The sequence below is a fragment of the Pyrus communis genome, chromosome 15 (genome assembly GCF_041283825.1).
Source record: "Pyrus communis isolate YQ-2024b chromosome 15, ASM4128382v1, whole genome shotgun sequence".
Classification (NCBI taxonomy): domain Eukaryota; kingdom Viridiplantae; phylum Streptophyta; class Magnoliopsida; order Rosales; family Rosaceae; genus Pyrus; species Pyrus communis.
In genome coordinates this window covers 906,374-918,713 of record NC_142579.1, presented here as the reverse complement: position 1 = coordinate 918,713, position 12,340 = coordinate 906,374, and the positions used below count along the sequence as shown (strand labels likewise).

The 12,340-nt window shown below is 41.7% G+C and overlaps 3 protein-coding genes across 3 annotated transcripts; 1 reads left to right on the top strand and 2 right to left on the bottom strand.

Annotated features, from left to right (window-relative positions):
* The first annotated feature begins 176 nt into the window (after nt 1–176).
* On the top strand, nt 177–1,725 carry LOC137728229 (uncharacterized). The gene is made up of 3 exons (XM_068467076.2): nt 177–220; nt 363–653; nt 787–1,725. Exons 2-3 carry the CDS (start codon nt 470–472, stop codon nt 1,638–1,640), a joined length of 1,038 nt encoding a protein of 345 aa, XP_068323177.1. The 5' UTR covers nt 177–220; nt 363–469; the 3' UTR covers nt 1,641–1,725.
* On the bottom strand, nt 1,726–5,866 carry LOC137713084 (stromal 70 kDa heat shock-related protein, chloroplastic-like). Its single transcript, XM_068452339.2, has 8 exons — nt 5,072–5,866; nt 4,298–4,550; nt 4,110–4,189; nt 3,618–3,760; nt 3,386–3,484; nt 3,043–3,232; nt 2,489–2,887; nt 1,726–2,373 (listed from the first exon to the last, which is right to left on the bottom strand). Exons 1-8 carry the CDS (start codon nt 5,582–5,584, stop codon nt 1,963–1,965), a joined length of 2,088 nt encoding a protein of 695 aa, XP_068308440.1. The 5' UTR covers nt 5,585–5,866; the 3' UTR covers nt 1,726–1,962.
* A 696-nt stretch (nt 5,867–6,562) lies between these two features.
* LOC137713103 (stromal 70 kDa heat shock-related protein, chloroplastic) lies at nt 6,563–10,551 on the bottom strand. Its single transcript, XM_068452362.2, has 8 exons — nt 9,883–10,551; nt 8,992–9,244; nt 8,793–8,872; nt 8,508–8,650; nt 8,307–8,405; nt 7,907–8,096; nt 7,343–7,741; nt 6,563–7,254 (listed from the first exon to the last, which is right to left on the bottom strand). Exons 1-8 carry the CDS (start codon nt 10,393–10,395, stop codon nt 6,844–6,846), a joined length of 2,088 nt encoding a protein of 695 aa, XP_068308463.1. The 5' UTR covers nt 10,396–10,551; the 3' UTR covers nt 6,563–6,843.
* Between the last annotated feature and the right edge of the window lie 1,789 nt (nt 10,552–12,340).

Genomic DNA, 12,340 nt, shown 5'->3' with positions numbered 1-12,340 from the left:
GGGATATTAGCGTTTCCGTTTCATGCAAGTCATTCTTATTCTCGTACAAAAACGAGAGATTTAGGGAGATCCGTAGAATTTCATTCAGGAAAAACCTAACAAGAAGCTTCTCTCTCTCTCTCTTTCCGCTATTTTTGGATGATTCTTCTCAGTCTTCAAAATTCTCTCCCCAATTCAATCTTCTTTCTCTTGCAACTGCGCCACCCCTCGTCCGTACAAAGTAGGCTCTAATTAAGCATAATGGGAAACAAAATTTTTGTATAAATTTTTAAATAATAAAAATTACAAACATTTTATTAATTTTATAATTCTTTTTCAAAGTCGGATTTTGATGTTTTGATTGATTAACGCCATCGTTGCAGATTCCGGGGACTTTCATGACGGCGATTCAACGTCCCTGAGGAAGAGGGGAGGGGGGCTGCAGTCGCAGACTCGCTGAATTGATTAGTTACATATTTTGACATGAAAAATGGCCGGTGAAATTGGCGGTAGTTGTGGCGGTGAGAATGACGCGCCGTCCTCCCCCAAAAGCCGGATCAAGTTCTTGTGCAGCCATGGCGGCAGAATCCTACCCAGGCCCGCCGACGGGCAGCTCAAGTATGTTGGAGGGGAGACTCGCGTCATTGCATTGTCCCGCGGCATAACATACGCAGGTGCGCATTTTGTTAGTCTATTTGTTTCTTTTTGAATTTTAGGTGAATGAGATTTGAACTCGGAACTTCATAACCATACGAAATTTCTAAGAACATATATGTCTAAAGGTACATTGCCTTATCTACGTTTCAGAGTTGATGGAAAAGCTGAGTACGTTGTCTGACGGGGATATGGTGTTGAAATACCAGCCAGCCATGGAAGATCTCGATGCTTTGGTCTCTGTGAGAAACGACGAAGATCTAAAGCACATGCTCGACGAATATGATCGACAAGAGAGCGATGGCAGCCCGAGGCCAAGAGCATTCTTGTTCCCGTCCAAGCCAATCATGATCGAGAGTCCAACCCCGCCGTTGGAACACCAGCTGGAGCAGCGTTACATTGACGCCATCAATGGAATCATCCGATCGCCACCAAAAATGCAGCCTCCACCGCTGCAGCAACAGCAGCAGATTGCTCCGGTTGCCCCAAAGGTCATCGCAAGTAGCCCCATGGGCAGCCTTGGCTTATATTCAGCGTGTTCATCGCCAAAATCAGCATCTCAATCAGCATCCCCTGAACACCACGCGGTTGTGGCTGACATGAGCACGGCAGGTCACCGGTTCACGATTTCACCTCCAGTGCATAGAGTGCACAGCTCTCCAAGTATTTGCAGTGCATACCAAGGCCATGTTCAAGGGCGTCACCAACACCCTAACTACCACCAAAACCACCACCACCACCACCAGGCGTACCAGTCTTCGTTTAGTGCAAGAGCACACCACCGAGGGATTAGGACTCCACCTCCTCTGACCTCGCCAGGTATATCGGAGTCTGGGAGCGCAAGGTGCTCGTTGATGGGGCCGAATATTTCTCCAGGTCAAGGCCAAAATCATATTCCTTCCAACTTATCTCCTAGTAGCAACAACAGTAGTCCTAGATCATCACTAAGACTCAGTGGTGGCGGAGGAGGACGAGGTCATGAAAGCCTCCCTCGAAGTCCTAGATAGATTGTGTTGGTTTGTTACTATTGGTATTGGTTTTCACTGCTAAATCCTGTTCTTTTGCATTTAAATCAATCGACGCTTTAACCAATTTGCAAGGGCTCTAATCGCCGTAATGTTTCGGTATCGGTCTTCTTAAGTCCTCTATTTAAGTACAAGTAACTAGTCCTCTGTCATCTAAACAACATTGTTTCTCATTCTCCATAAAACAAAAATGACACAGTATCCCCAACACCACGATCCCATCCCGGCAGAATCATTCTAATATACACATTTAATCTAAATAGTATAAGCAAGAAGGCTACTAACTTCTGTCCAACGGTCTTGCTCACTTGCTGTCCGTGAAATCTGCATCGATAACATCACCGTCGGGTCCCTTGCCGGATGATGAATCTGAAGACCCACCAGCTTCAGAACCGGGTGGAGTTGGCCCTGCACCAGCACCAGGAGTGCCGGGCTGGTTGTAAAGCGACTGGCCAAGCTGCATCACTTCCTGGTTAAGGGTAGCGATGGCATCTTTTATGGCCTGAGTTGAACCCCCTGAGACTGCATCCTTGAGCTCTCCAAGTTTTGCCTCGACCTTTCCTTTAACTTCGGCTGGAACCTTGTCTCCCAGCTCTTTCAGTTGCTTCTCTGTTTGGTAGATAACTGAGTCAGCCTGGTTCTTTGTGTCGATGGCGTCTCTCTTCTCCTTGTCTTCCTTTGCAAACTTCTCAGCTTCGCTAACCATCCTTTCCACCTGTACATTTGCAGGCATTTCTCTTAATATAATTCAAGACTTAAAAAATGCAAACGAGTAGTTCCAAATTTAATATCACAAAGCTGACAATTTTAAAACTTGCTAGTCGACTAACCTCGTCACTTGGCAAGGTACTGGCACCAGTGATGGTGATGTCTTGCTTCTTCCCTGTGCCCTTGTCCACAGCAGCGACGGATAGAATACCATTGGCGTCAATGTCGAATTTGACTTCAATTTGAGGAACCCCTCGTGGTGCAGGGGGAATACCATCCAAACGGAAGCTCCCAAGAGACTTGTTATCTCTAACAAATTCTCTTTCTCCTTGAAGGACATTAATCTCCACACTTGTCTGCCCATCTGCAGCTGTTGAAAACACCTCCGACTTGGAGGTCGGTAGAGTCGTGTTTCTTGGGATGATCTTAGTCATGACGCCACCAAGAGTCTCCAAACCCAGTGATAGTGGTGTCACATCCAAGAGCACAATGTCACTGACATCTCCAGCTAATACACCAGCCTAGAATCAAGCGAAAAAGGGATATCGTCAATACGATAATAGCAACAGAAAACACAAAAAATTAAAAAATAAAAACCAATAACTTCACAACAATAGTCTTATAACAATGGACATAACATGTCACCAAATTGAAGAAAGAAATCATAGAGACCGACCTGAACTGCAGCTCCAAGGGCAACAACTTCATCAGGATTAACTGTAACATTTGGTTCCTTCCCTGTCACCTTTCTTACAAGCTCCTGCACAGCTGGTATACGTGTTGAACCACCAACAAGTATCACCTCATCTATATCTTTCCAGGCAAGCTTTGCATCCCTCAAGGCGGTTTCAACTGGTGTTCTAAGCCTAAAATATCAACAAAATTATAACTTTACTTTAGAATCAAATATATACATTAAGGCATCAAAGGGGATACATTGAAATTAGCAACCAAAAAAGCTACAGCCAAATATGCAGATATCCACAATCTCAATTGCAAATTGAAACAAAGGTCCACACCTGTCGAGCAGATCTGAGCACAACTCCTCAAACTTCGCCCTTGTAAGAGTTGTCTCAATGTGCTTCGGCCCATCTGCAGTTGCAGTAATGAAAGGCAGACTGGAACATAACAATTATCACCGATAAAACATTGTTAGGAATGAAAACAGCCCAGACAGATGATCACAAGAGAATACTCAACAGCTGAAAAATGCTTCAGAATAATGAAGGTTCTCAGATATTGGCAACATACCTAATGTTAGTCTGAGTCAAAGTTGACAACTCCATCTTGGCTTTCTCAGCTGTCTCTGTCAGCCGCTGAAGAGCCTGTTTATCCTTTAACAGGTCTATTCCTTCATTGCTTTTGAAGTCTGCAGCAAGCCAGTCAACAATCCTCTGCAAAATAACAACATAATCAAAACCATATCACCATTTAGGCCTCCAAACTTAAACTAAAAGGAATAAAGTTTTTAAATATAAAATGTTTAAGAACTCGTTTGGATGTGTTTTTAAAATGATTGAAAGCGCTTTTAGAGAAAATATTTTTGGGTTCCAAAAGCAGTTATGTGCTTCTTCCAGGTAGCACTTTAAGTGCTTTTCCAAGATTTCTTTGCATGTACACTAAAAATTTGTTATAAAAATATTTTCACCAAAAGCGCTTTTGGTCATTTTAAAAGCACTTCCAAACAAGCTCTAAGTGTATAGTCATGCATAACAAAATTTAGAAGAAATAGCGAATCCAAACCTTATCAAAATCATCGCCTCCCAAATGTGTATCTCCTGAAGTAGATAGAACTTCAAACACACCATCACCAACCTCAAGTACTGTAATGGAAGGAGTGCAATTTAGAAAAAGATTTAACAAAAACACACAAACCAACATTTGCACGGCCATAATGGATAAAGAACACAACCCAATAACAAACACTGTACCTGAAACATCAAAAGTACCACCTCCAAGGTCAAATACCAAGATAGTTTCATTGTTCTTCCTGTCAAACCCGTATGCTAAAGAAGCAGCAGTAGGTTCATTTATAATCCTAAGAACTTCCAAACCAGCAATACGGCCGGCATCTTTTGTAGCAGTTCTTTGAGAGTCATTAAAGTAAGCAGGCACAGTGATCACTGCTTTACCAACTTTATCATTCAAAAACTTTGAAGCATCATCCACAAGCTTCCTCAACACCTAAACCAGCAATAAAACTAAGTTCAACAAAATTTGACAGCTAAAGTACATTGTTTCCAAAAACTAACCAAGTTATGTTAGCAGAACCAGAATCATGCAAATGGCACACTCCAAAAGGTTAAATAATTTTGAAGGTAACTGCGGAGCGCCGTAAAGTTTAACATTTCAAAATTCACATTAGCAGACAAGAAAAAAGGGTTTCGAAGAACTTAACCACCACCAACACGAAATTACCATCAACCTTATTCATTTTCCGAGCGGCCAAACAGAACTGTAAGTCAATTTCGCAACACTCATCACCAAAACTACAAAAACAACACCCCACCACTGTACGACCACCATTGACTACCAACAAACGACGTCAAAAATCATAATTTTCAACAAATTAAAACGTAATAATACCACAAATTACTCTAGCAACTTCCCCTTTATTGAAATAAGTAAAATTTCAACAATCCCACTGCTAAAAAACACAGAAGCAAGAAAAAAATAAACCCAAAAATGTCAGTAAAAAATTATACCTGAGCTGAAATTTCTTCAGCGGCGAACTGCTTGCCGATAGCAGGGCAGTCGATCTTGACATTGCCATTCGCATCCCTTACGACCTTGTACGACACCTGCTTCGACTCCTCGTCCACCTCAGACATCCTCCTCCCGATGAACCTCTTCACGGAGAAGAAGGTGTTCTCGGGGTTCACAACGGCCTGTCGTTTGGCAATCTGGCCCACAAGCCTATCCCCGTTCTTCGTATACGCCACCACGGACGGCGTCGTTCTCTGGCCCTCGGCGTTGGTGACGATGGTGGGCTTCCCGCCCTCCATAACCCCAACGGCGGAGTTCGTCGTTCCCAAATCGATTCCCACAACTTTCTCGTTGACTATCCGGAGCGGCCCCACCCTTCTGACGCCGTTGGGTCTCACGCTCACAAACGCCTTCGACGGCGTCGTTCGGCCCAGTCCCTGACCGAAAAACGCCGACCTCGGGGTTGTGAAATTGGGCTTGGTGCTGAGGACGTTGATTTGAGAGGTAGCCATTTTCGAGAGCTTTCAGGTGAAATTAGGGTTTACTATTGAGTAGCAGAAATCCTAATCCTTCCCTAGGTATTTGTAGAAGGAGAAAAGCGAGGAGAGAGGCGAAGTGAACCGAGAAGATGAGTGAAGCTGTAGAAGACGGAGGGTTTTTTGAGGGAGAGGGAGAAGGTTGTAGAATGATCTACTGCCCGTGAGATTTTTGATTGACGGGCAGGGGTTCCTGGCCGTTAGATTGCGAGCTGCCCGTTGGAAGAATCGGGGTCTTTCTTTTATTTTCTGGTCCCTTCTTTTTGGAGGCATGGGCGGCTTGGCCCTAACCGGATTAGTTTGGACTTATTTCTTTTTTTCTTTTTTCTTTTTTTTCTTTTTTTTTTTTTTTTTTTTCTTTACACTAAGGACGTGGAGATATGCTTAGTTTTACGATTGATTATTAATAATGTGATTTAAATTTACTTTTAAAGAAAATCGAATAAAAAACTTTTTATTTACGATTGAATAGAAATATTACTAAATCGTAGTATTAAGTGACATAACTTATTTATCTAAAACCTCTTTTCTTAAAAAACGCTTAGAACTAATTTTTAAAGAAGCACATATCAAAACTTTACAAGTGATTTTTGTAAGACCATAAGCACTTTTAACTTGCAGGGCTGATTTGACATTATGATGCTTTTAAAAAAAAAAAAAAACTTATTAACAAATCTGAAATATCAAATGTGTTTGGTAAAACAAATTCATTGTCAATCACATTAGAAAAGTACTAACTTCTAAAAAGATAGCTTTTTCACCTCTTGTGATAACAAATCCACACCTCGGTCTTTTAAGTTTTTAATATTTTTCTTCTTTAAATGTTAATGGTATGTAGAAAATATTAAAATATTATAAAAATATAGAAAAAGTAATTTAAAGTGTGAATATAGAACGTCGGTTTTTACTGCTTAATGCATACATGGAGCCTGATCTTTTTTCAAACTAAAGAAATTAATAATGCTCTTCTGCATTTAAATAAATCGATGCTTAAACAGTTTGCAAGGGCACTAATCGCCCTAATGTTTCGCTGACGGTCTTCTTAAGTCCCCTAATTAAGTTCAAGTAACTGGTCCTCTGTCATCTAAACAGCATTGTTTCTCGTTCTCCATAAAACAAAAATGACATACTATCCCCCAACACCACAAACCCATCCCGGCAAATCATTCCCCTATACACATTTAATCGGAATAAAATATGAAAGAAAGCCACTAACTTCTGTCCAACAGTCTTGCTCACTTGCTGTCGGTGAAATCTGCGTCGATAACATCACCGTCGGGTCCCTTGCCGGATGATGATTCTGAAGACCCACCAGCTTCAGCACCGGGAGGAGTCGGCCCTGCACCAGCACCTGGAGTCCCGGGCTGGTTGTAAAGCGACTGGCCAAGCTGCATCACTTCCTGGTTAAGGGCAGCGATGGCATCTTTTATGGCTTGAGTTGAACCCCCTGAGACTGTCTCCTTGAGCTCTCCAAGTTTTGCCTCCACCTTTTCTTTAACTTCGGCCGGAACCTTGTCTCCCAGCTCTTTCAGCTGCTTCTCTGTCTGGTACACAACAGAGTCAGCCTGGTTCTTTGTGTCGATGGCGTCTCTCTTCTCCTTGTCCTCCTGTGCAAACCTCTCGGCTTCACTAACCATCCTTTCCACCTGTACATTTGCAGGCATTTCCCTCAATATAATTCAAGATTTCAAAAACACAAACGAGATGTTCCAAATATAATATCACAAAGCTGACCTCATCACTAGGCAAGGTACTGGCACCAGTAATGGTGATGTCTTGCTTCTTTCCTGTGCCCTTGTCCACAGCAGCAACGGATAGAATACCATTGGCATCAATGTCGAACTTGACTTCAATTTGAGGAACCCCTCGTGGAGCAGGCGGGATTCCATCCAAACGGAAGCTCCCAAGAGACTTGTTATCTCTTACAAATTCCCTTTCTCCTTGAAGGACATTAATCTCAACACTTGTCTGCCCATCTGCAGCTGTTGAAAACACCTCCGACTTGGAGGTAGGTAGAGTTGTGTTTCTTGGGATGATCTTAGTCATGACGCCTCCAAGGGTCTCCAAACCCAGTGACAGTGGTGTCACGTCCAAGAGCACAATGTCACTGACATCTCCAGCTAATACACCAGCCTAGAATCAAGTGAAAAAAGGTATCATGGGTCAGTACAATAATAGCAACAGAAACTGTCGCATAAAAGATAAAAATAAAATGAACCAATAACTTCACAAAAATTGTCATATAACAAAGGACATGGCATGCCACCAAATTGAAAAAAGAAATCATAAGAGACACACCTGAACTGCAGCTCCTAGGGCAACAACTTCATCAGGATTAACTGTAACATTTGGTTCCTTCCCTGTCACCTTCCTTACAAGCTCCTGCACAGCTGGTATACGTGTTGAACCACCAACAAGTATCACTTCATCTATATCTTTCCAGGCAAGCTTTGCATCCCTCAAGGAGTTTTCAACCGGTGTTCTAAGCCTAAAATATCAACAAAATGATAACATGACTTTAGAATCAAATATTTCCAGAGCTCATGGAACCAAAATTATACCACCAAATATAGCAACCAAAATACATTCCACAACATTAGGCATCAAAGGGGACATCTTGAAATTAGCAACAAAACAAACTACAGCCAAACATGCAGATATCCACAATATCTGAGCATGTTGAAACAAAAGTTCACACCTGTCAAGCAGATCTGAGCACAACTCCTCAAACTTCGCCCTTGTAAGGGTTGTCTCAATGTGCTTTGGCCCATCGGCAGTTGCAGTAATGAAAGGCAGACTGGAACAAAACAATTATCAACAAACAGATGACCACAAGAGAATACTCAATGGCTCAAAAATGCTTCCAAATAATTAAGGTTCTCAGATATTGGCAGCATACCTAATGTTAGCCTGAGTCAAAGATGACAACTCCATCTTGGCTTTCTCCGCTGTCTCTGTCAGCCTCTGAAGAGCCTGTTTGTCCTTCAACAGGTCTATTCCTTCATTTCTTTTGAAGTCTTCAGCAAGCCAGTCAACAACCCTCTGCAAAATAACAACATCATCAAAATCATATCAATATTTAGGCCTCTAAAACTAACCCAAAGGGAATAAAGTTTTTAAATATAAAAGGATCCGAGTGTATAGTCATGACATAACAAAATAAGAAGAAATAGTGAATCCTAACCTTATCGAAATCATCGCCACCCAAATGTGTATCTCCTGAAGTAGATAGCACTTCAAACACACCATCACCAACCTCAAGTACTGTAATGGAAGGAGTGCAAGTTAGAACAAGGTTATACATAGATCTAACAAAAACATGCAAACCAACATTTGCACGGCCATAATGGATAAAGAACACATCCCAATAACAAACACTGTACCTGAGACATCAAAAGTACCACCTCCAAGGTCAAATACCAAGATAGTTTCATTGTTTTTCCTGTCAAACCCATATGCTAAAGAAGCGGCAGTAGGCTCATTAATAATCCTAAGAACTTCTAAACCAGCAATACGGCCGGCATCTTTTGTAGCAGTTCTTTGAGAGTCATTGAAGTAAGCAGGCACAGTGACCACTGCTTTGGTAACTTTATCATTCAAAAACTTTGAAGCATCATCCACAAGCTTCCTCAACACCTAAACCAGCAATCAAACGAGATCAACAAAATTTGAAACCAAAGGATTACATTGATTCTGAAAACTAACCAAATTTTATTAGCAGAACCAGTTTCATGCGAATGGCACACTTTAAAAAGTAATATAATTTTGAATGCAGAAGTGGAACACCGTAGAGTCTTAATGTTTCAAAATTCATATTAGCTGACAAGAACAACTGTTTTGGAGAACTTAAATATGCAGTTAGCCTTCATCACTGTTATCTATACATGCAATTTTAACAGCAGCGAAGCTCAGTTGTGCTTAATTCTACTCACCAGCTTCATTCAATGCAAGTTCTACATAGTCCATTAACCACAACCAAAACAAAATTACCATTAACCTTATTCATTTTCCTTCACTTTCCCAGCGCCCAAACAGACCCGTAGACAAGTTTCGCAACACCCATCACCAAAACCACAAAACAACACCGCACCATTGTAGGACCACCGACAAACGACATAAAAAAAATCATATCTTTCAACAAATTAAAACGTAAAATACCACAAATTATTCTAAAACTTAACCACATTGATATAAGTAAAATTTCAGCAATCGCATTGCCAAAAACACAGACGCAATAAGAAAATAAACCCACGAATGTCAGTAAAAAGTTATACCTGAGCTGAAATTTCTTCAGCGGCGAACTGCTTCCCGATAGCAGGGCAGTCGATCTTGACATTCCCATTCGCATCCCTTACAACCTTGTACGACACCTGCTTTGACTCCTCGTCCACCTCCGACATCCTCCTCCCAATGAACCTCTTCACCGAGAAGAAGGTGTTCTCGGGGTTCACAACGGCCTGTCGTTTGGCAATCTGGCCCACAAGCCTATCTCCATTCTTCGTATACGCCACCACGGACGGCGTCGTTCTTTGCCCCTCGGCGTTGGTGACTATGGTGGGCTTTCCGCCCTCCATAGCCCCAACGGCCGAGTTCGTCGTCCCCAAATCGATTCCCACAACTTTCTCGTTGACTATCCGGAGCGGCCCGACCCTTCTGACGCCGTTGGGTCTCAGGCTCACAAACGCCTTCACCGGCGTCGTTCGGCCCAGTCCCTGACCAAAAAACGCCGTCCTCGGGGTTGTGAAATTGGGCGCTGTGCTGAGGACGTTGATTTGCGCGGAAGCCATATTCGAGAGCTTTCAGGTTGTGCAGAAACCCTAAACCTTCCCTGGGGATTGGGAGAAGGAGAAGAGCGAGGAGAGAGAGGCGAAGTGAACTGAGGAGATAAGAGAAGTGGTATAAGAAGGGTTTTTCGTGGGAGAGAGAGAAGTTTAGGTGTTGCCAGCTACCCGTGAGATGGGTTCCTGGCCGTTTGATTGCGGGCTGCCCGGTGGAGCAATCGAGGACCTACAATTCGGAGGCGTGGAACGGGCTCTGCTTCAAGGTAAGGATGTCGCATTGGGCCTAACAGATGGGCCTAAGACTTGTTTCAAGGATGTTTTTTTTTTTAAGAATCCGATCGATTAAGTGCTCGTTTGAAATTAATTTTAAAATAGTTGAAAGTGTTTTTATGAAAATATTTTTGAAATTAATTTTTAATAAAAATGCAAATATTAAAAAAATATTTGAAGTTCTTTTCACAAAAAATACATAAATAATGCTTCTTGTAAAAATCACTTTAAATCATTTTAAAAGCACATTGAACTCGAAGTATTTTTTGTAAGATCATGAGAACTTTTAACTGTTTTCGCGAGACATGGTCAGTGATAGATTATTGGTTAACTTATTCGTACTTTTATAAATAAATTTTTTTGGGAGCCAAGTATTTTGTTTTTTTCATGTATAATTACAAGCAAAGTTGACACTTGTTGGATTATTTCGTTAATTACTTTGCTTGTATTCCAAGACATTGTATATATAAAAGTGGGTTGACTCTATTAATGAAAGTATCCAATTATTATATTTGTATTATTTGTTTAAGTTTTATTTTGTGCATGTGTGCACTCTACCTTCAAAACTCCAATTTTCTTCAATTTATTTGAGAAATAATAAAGGAACTTTGAGATTCTTCTTAGACTTTTTGTCACCTCACAGTTTAATATAAATTCTCATGCAAATATTATAAAATATTATATAAAAAAATATAAGGTAACGAAAAGTTCATAAAAAAAAGTCTAATATTAATTCTCATGTGAATATTATAAAATATTATGCAAAAAAATGAGATAACAAAAAGTCCATAAAAAATCTAATTTTAACAAAGTCTCCTTAACAATTATCTTTTTTTTTTTTTTAGTTTTAATGAAACACTTCCGGTACTGTTCACTTTTAATAAAAAAATCATATTTTTACCTACTATTCACTATACATTTATTTGTCATTTTTCATTAAAACTAAAAAAAATTTGAACTTTTCGTTTGTTTTTTTTTTTTTGGCCATTGGCCACCAGCCTCTCCTCATTGGCCTTTTCAGCTGCTTCACCCCCCCTCCCAACGTCATCAATTATGTTGAACTTACTACCGTCACATCCCGGCCCTGGTGGGACCACTTCCCGGGCCCAACTCCACTACCGTAGCACGATATTGTCCGCTTTGGGCTTACCATTCCTTCACGGTTTTGTTTTTGGGAACTCACGAGCAACTTCCCAGTGGGTCACCCATCATGGGATTGCTCTAGCCCCCTTCTCGCTTAACTTCGGAGTTCCTACGGAACCCGAAGCCAGTGAGCTCCCAAAAGGCCTCGTGCTAGGTAGAGATGGGAATATACATATAAGGATCACTCCCCTGGGCGATGTGGGATGTCACAATCCACCCCCCTTAGGGGCCCGACGTTCTCGTCGGCACACCACGGCCAGGGTTAGGCTCTGATACCAATTTGTCACATCCCGGCCCGGGCGGATCACTTCCCGGGCCCGCTCCACCACCGTAGCACGATATTGTCCGCTTTGGGCTTACCATTCCCTCACGGTTTTGTTTTTAGGAACTCACGAGCAACTTCCCAGTGGGTCACCCATCATGGGATTGCTCTAGCCCCCTTCTCGCTTAACTTCGGAGTTCCTACGGAACCCGAAGCCAGTGAGCTCCCAAAAGGCCTCGTACTAGGTAGGGATGAGAATATACATTTAAGGATCAC

Coding starts and splice junctions, on each gene's coding strand:
- LOC137728229 (XM_068467076.2), top strand. CDS start 470: ATGGCCGGTGAAATTGGCGGTAGTTGTGGCGGTGAGAATGACGCGCCG. Junction 654..786: donor CCGCGGCATAACATACGCAG/GTGCGCATTTTG, acceptor TCTACGTTTCAG/AGTTGATGGAAAAGCTGAGT.
- LOC137713084 (XM_068452339.2), bottom strand. CDS start 5,584: ATGGCTACCTCTCAAATCAACGTCCTCAGCACCAAGCCCAATTTCACA. Junction 3,485..3,617: donor TTGACTCAGACTAACATTAG/GTATGTTGCCAA, acceptor GTTATGTTCCAG/TCTGCCTTTCATTACTGCAA. Junction 3,233..3,385: donor TGCTCAGATCTGCTCGACAG/GTGTGGACCTTT, acceptor TTGATATTTTAG/GCTTAGAACACCAGTTGAAA.
- LOC137713103 (XM_068452362.2), bottom strand. CDS start 10,395: ATGGCTTCCGCGCAAATCAACGTCCTCAGCACAGCGCCCAATTTCACA. Junction 9,245..9,882: donor CTGAAGAAATTTCAGCTCAG/GTATAACTTTTT, acceptor TTGCTGGTTTAG/GTGTTGAGGAAGCTTGTGGA. Junction 8,873..8,991: donor TGGTACTTTTGATGTCTCAG/GTACAGTGTTTG, acceptor CTTCCATTACAG/TACTTGAGGTTGGTGATGGT.